Genomic DNA, 5,455 nt, shown 5'->3' with positions numbered 1-5,455 from the left:
CTGGAGACAGAGAGCCCTCAGCAGACACCAAATCTGCCGGCACCCAGATCTTGGACTTCCCAGCCCCCAGATCTGTGAGAAATGAGTTCCTGTTGTCACCATGAGACTCCATGGTATTTTGTAGAACAGACCAGGACAGCACATACTGAATCACAGTGACCACCTGCTGTCATGAAGGCTGCAGCTGCAACCCAAGTACCAAAGACAGGGCTGCAGTCCAGCCCCCAGTGGAACTTCCTTGGAGACTGGAGCTCCTAGCGGGGTCTGAATCTGCACTGAAATGGACAGAAATGGTGTAAATGTTCACATTTTAACTCTGACTTAGTTAAGGAAGGGACACAGCTGCTTCTCCACCAGTGTCCTTGAGCGACACAGAGCTCACAGCGGCTGCCTGTGGGAGGTGGGCAGACGAGGGCCGCTCAGCTCAGGCAAGGGTGAGGGCCAGCTGCAGGCGCCTTGGCCAGCAGAGCCTTGTTGAGGAGCACAGAGGACTTTTAAAAAGGGGACTGAAAATGTAGGCAGACAAACAGTCTCTTGAGTTGAAAACAAGTGACACATAACTTGGGTTTTTAAGCCTTACTGTTCTTCAGCACACTCTCTTTCATTTACTCTTTAATCCCAGAATTAAACTTCTTTTCTCCAATCTGTAGATGAAATGGCCCATTTCTCTGAAAGGACCTTGGCGAAAAGCAACACTGTAATTTAAGGCAAATTAATGGGGAGGGGAGTTTAAAATTCACTAGGGTGAGTTTTAAAGTCTTAGTGAACTTTGGCTGTATTATTCTCAAACTACAATAAGGTAATTAAGTCACTGCTTTAAATGCCTACTAATGATTTTAAAATCCACTAATGAACATGGCAGGCTTTCTGTACACAATGCTGCAGAAATGTCTGCAATCTTGCTTCTGGTACTTCTATTACAAATTTGGATTTACTAAACTAGAGTGGAAGCCCTGCTTGAAAACTATTCCAGGCTGGGCGCGGTGGCTCACGCTTATAATCCCAGCACTTTGGGAGGCTGACGCAGGTGGATCACGAGGTCAGGAGTTCGAGACCAGTCTGACCAACATGGTGAAACTCTGTCTCTACTAAAAATACAAAACAAAACAAAAAAATTGCCAAGTGTGGTGGCTCACGCCTGTAATCCCAGCTACTCAGGAGGCTGAGGCAGGAGAATCACTTGAACCGGGCAGGCAGAGGTTGCAGCGAACCGAGATCATGCCATTGCACTCCAGCCTGGGCAATAGAGCAAGACTCCATCTCAGAAAAAAAAAAAAAAGAAAAGAAAACTATTTCAAACACAGCTGGGCAGAGGCAAAGCATACGAAGACCCTCCCTGCATAATGGTGAAATCTGTGAAATCAGGGACAATCAGAGAAAGCTACAGGCCAAGACTGTCAGCAGACATGAGGGGCCTTCGAAATGAAAGAACTACTCTACTGGTGTTTAATGACACGCTTAGAAACCGCACCATAAACAAATCTAACAAAACAATAAAACTCAAGAAAAGGGAAGCTAGCTATGACTCTGTTTTCCTTGTTTTTTGAGACAGGGTCTCTGTCTGTCACCCAAGGCTGGAGTGCAGGGCACGATCCTAGCTCATTGTGGGCTCGACTTCCTGGGCTCAACTGACGCTCCCACCGCAGCCTCGACTACAGGTGCCACCACCATGCCCAGCTCATTTCTGTATTTTCTGCAGAGATGGATTTTGCCATATTGCCCAGGCTGGTCTCGAACTCCAGGGCTCAAGCAATCTAACTGGCCTCAGCCTCCCAAAGTGCTGGGGTCATAAATGTGAGCCACCACGTCCAGCCTGTGATGATGTTTTAAAAGAACCAAACAAGTTTACACTTGGGCAGAGATTAAGTCCAACATCTGAATCCATGCAAACACACTGATATATGCCCACATGGACACCCATGAACTTGAATGCTGCCATGCTGGACGTAGGCCTTGATATGTTTTGGCTCTGTGTCTCCACCCAAATTTCATCTCGAACTGTAATCCCCAGGTGTCAAGAAGTGACTGGATCATGGGGCGGCTCCCCCATGCTGTTCTGGTGATAGTGGGGCAGTCCAATGGGAGCTGATGGTTTTAAAAGTGGCAGTTTTCCCCACGCTCGCCTCCCCTTCTGCCATGATTGTAAGTTTCCTGTGCCCGCCCCGCTGGTCATGTGGAACTGTGAGTCCATTAAATCTCTCTCCTTTACAAATTACCCAGTCTCGGGCAGTTCTTTATAGCAGTGTGAGAACAAACTGACACAGGCCTGAACACCAAGAGGTAAATGTAAGGACACCTACACTGAGGTTGTTTCTTTCATTGCTAAGAATAACCATCCAATTACCTTAAAGTATCAGTCCTTGACTTTAGGTGTCACTATGGATGGTTCAATATGTTACCCAGAAATGTTGACAAACCTGAACTTTCTACCGCTATTAAATCCAGAATGAAATTCAGGTATGTCAGTAGAAATTCCAATATTCAAATTACTGTAAGAAAATCACTTAAATCAAAAGTTGAAGGATGTTCAAGGCCCATGCTGAGCAGCAGGGAAGATCAGATTTCCTTACCCAACACTGAAAGAGAACAGGGCCCCACTGGACACACGAGTAGCTAGAAAACAGACGCAGCACCCAAAGCCTTCACCGACATGAGTTCGCTCCGTGTCTGCCCCACAGGACGTAGGAGGCACTTGTCACGACTGCCAGCGCTGAGGACCTTGCTGCTCATGGGGAGCAGCTCTGTAGGTCAAGAGGATCCTTGGCATGAAGTCCACAGGCACAGGCGCTTGCCCTCCTGCAGTTCATGTGTGTGCGCGGCAGTCCACGGCTGGAATCCGGGTGTGACTTAAGAGAGAGCAGGGCATACAAGAGATCTGGCTTCCCTGGCTCTGCTGGGATCTGCGCTCCCAGAATCCAGCTCCCTGAGTGTGGAAAGAAACAGGGGAGCCCACCCATAGCCCTGCTGAGCCCCAGGTGAGAGCCCAGGGCTGATACATGGGAATGAGTCACCTTCAGAGGGGCCCATTCAGGCCCCAGAAGAGCCCACAAACTTCCCCGCCCAGCCCCGAAGAAACTGTAGACCTGCAGATGTAGGAGCGAGCTAAGGAGTGCCACTGAAGCCCTGGGGCAGTTCCTGCATCCAGGGGAACCTGAGGAAGGAGCCACACAAAGTGAGTCCTGCACTGTGAAGCCCAGAGAGACAGAAAGAGGGATTCACACTTTGTAGCATAGCTTCTCCTTGCACAAGCAGCTTTCAAATGCAGTAACTTTGCAAAGATGAGCTAATATGGTTTGTGTGTTCTTCTTTAGTAAATTTGTCATAAACAGGGAAATGTGCACGCTCTGAAAAATGGCAGTGCTGGGGACTAAACTGTGTCCTCCCAAATTTCTTACGTTGAAGTACTAACCCCCAACGTGACTGTATCTGGAGGTAAGGTCTTCAGGAGGTAACTAAGGCTAAATGCGGTCATAAGGGTGAGGTCCTAACCCAACAGAACTGTGGCCTTGTAAGAGGAAGAGAGGCAGGTGTGGTAGCACATGCCTGTCATCCCAGCACTTTGGGAGGCCGAGGCGGGAGAATTGCTTTAGCCCAGGTGTTCCAGACCAGCCTGTGCAACATTAGCAAGACCCTGTCTCTACAAAAACTAAAAAAATTAGTTGGGTGTGGTGGCATGCACCTGTGGTCCCAGCTACTCGGGAGGCTGAGGAGGGAAGACCACTTGAGCCCCAGAGGTTGAGGCTGTAGTAAGCACTGACTGCACCACCGCACTCCAGCCTGGGTGACAGAGCGAGGCCCTGTCTCAAAAAAAAAAAAAAAAAAAAAGAGAGAGTCATCTCTGTCTGTACCATCTCTAGCACAGCAAGAATACCACCATATTCTTGAGTGCGCAGCTCAGAAGACAGTCCTCCCCAGAAGCCAACCATGCTGGTAACCCCATCCCAGTCAGACCTGCAGCCTCTAGAACTGTGAGAAAATACATTCCTGTTGCTTAAGCTGCCCAGCCTGTGGTATTTTGTGATGGCAGCCCAATAGCCCAATGTGAGTGGCCCGACTTAGCAACTGTCAACCTCACCATGGTGCCAAAGGGACGCACTCAGGGGCAGCCATGCCTCAGCGTCCACACAGCCCTTCGGTTTCCACTCTCCGTGCAGCACTCGGTAAGCTACACGAGATATTTACACTTTTATTTTTATTTATTTTTTTGAGACAGAGTTTCACTCTTGTTGCCCAGGCTGGAGTGCAACAGCGTGATCTCAGCTCACTGCGACTTCTGCCTACCTCTGCCTCCCAGGTTCAAGCGATTCTCCTGCCTCAGCCTCCTGAGTAGCTGGAATTACAGGTATGCACCACCACGCCCGCCTAATTTTGTATTTTTAGTAGAGACAGGGTTTCTCCGTGTTAGTCAGGCTGGTCTCCAACTCTTGAACTCAGGTGATCTGCCTGCCTTGGCCTCCCAAAGTGTTGAGATTACGGGCGTGAGCCACCACGCGTGGCATCTACACTTTATTATAAAATAAGGTCGGCTTCGTGTTTGATTTTGCCTAAGTGGAGGTTTCTGGGTATGTTAAGGCAGGCTAGAGTAAGCCATACTGTTTAGTAGCAGGTGTATTCAAATGCATTTTCAACTTAAGATGGTTTTTTAAAAGTAACGTGTTTTTTTTCAACCAACAAAGCAAAGGTAAATAAAGTAAGTTTATTGGGATGTAACCCCATCATAAATTGAGGAGCATCCATACGGGCAAGCTATAAAATCTGGAAAATTTAAATCAAATTAAATTCTGCTTTTAAAAAGATGCCTTAAGTTAACCAAGCATTTTGATAACATATTCAAATTTAATATATAAAAATAGATGTATCCTGGAAGATATAATGAAGAACATGCCATGTGTATAAATTCAGAATACCCTTTTTATACAAAGAACTACAAAAAGTTACAAAGACAGCCTTCAGGAACCACACTTAGGAAAAGTGAGCCGGAGCTGCCTTCATGCAAAGCCTCCTTCAAAGAAGTTTCACAAAGACTCCAGAACCAGCCGAGTTTTGTGAAAAAGGAATTCCAGGTTTTCATCAGACTGAAATTAGTTACAAACGGAGGAGACTGACTCGGGTGTGCTGAGAATCTCAGCCTCGGCATCCAGGGAGAAGCGCCTCCCAGAGTTCCGGCTTCAGGGAGCCTTGTCGCAGTACCAGACCGGTCTCATCGGCACAACCAGAACAGAAAGAAACAACTGCTCACCCGTCCTCAGGGCTTCGGACACACTCAGCACACCGTGGACAGCGGAGGAAATGGGTTCTGCTTGCTGACCACCAGCTTCTGATGCTGATGCGATATGTAGCCTTTGATGTGGCCCTGCAGGACAGAAAGGCAGGAGCTCGTTTACATTTCTGGATCTGAGTCATGTCCAAGATGCTGGGTGATCTAATAAATTTGGCATTAAGCATTGTTCCCCAA

The 5,455-nt window shown here is 47.8% G+C and overlaps 1 protein-coding gene across 7 annotated transcripts in view; it reads right to left on the bottom strand.

Annotated features, from left to right (window-relative positions):
* The window catches only part of LOC105485258 (PCI domain containing 2), a 51,256-nt gene that overhangs the window by 8,119 nt on the left and 37,682 nt on the right, over positions 1–5,455 (bottom strand). For 4 of the 7 annotated variants that reach the window (XM_024793936.2, XM_011747505.3, XM_011747508.3 and 1 more), the window contains exon 14: positions 5,240–5,353. In XM_024793936.2, the coding sequence (XP_024649704.2) occupies positions 5,240–5,353 (114 nt within the window). Of the gene's footprint in view, positions 1–4,682; positions 5,354–5,455 lie in introns of those variants that run through there. The other 3 variants (XM_071081001.1, XM_011747506.3, XM_071081002.1) reach the window with 1 other exon arrangement.

Source organism: Macaca nemestrina, chromosome 16 (genome assembly GCF_043159975.1).
Source record: "Macaca nemestrina isolate mMacNem1 chromosome 16, mMacNem.hap1, whole genome shotgun sequence".
In the NCBI taxonomy this organism is placed as follows: Eukaryota; Metazoa; Chordata; class Mammalia; order Primates; family Cercopithecidae; genus Macaca; species Macaca nemestrina.
This window is presented reverse-complemented; position numbering and strand designations above follow the sequence as displayed.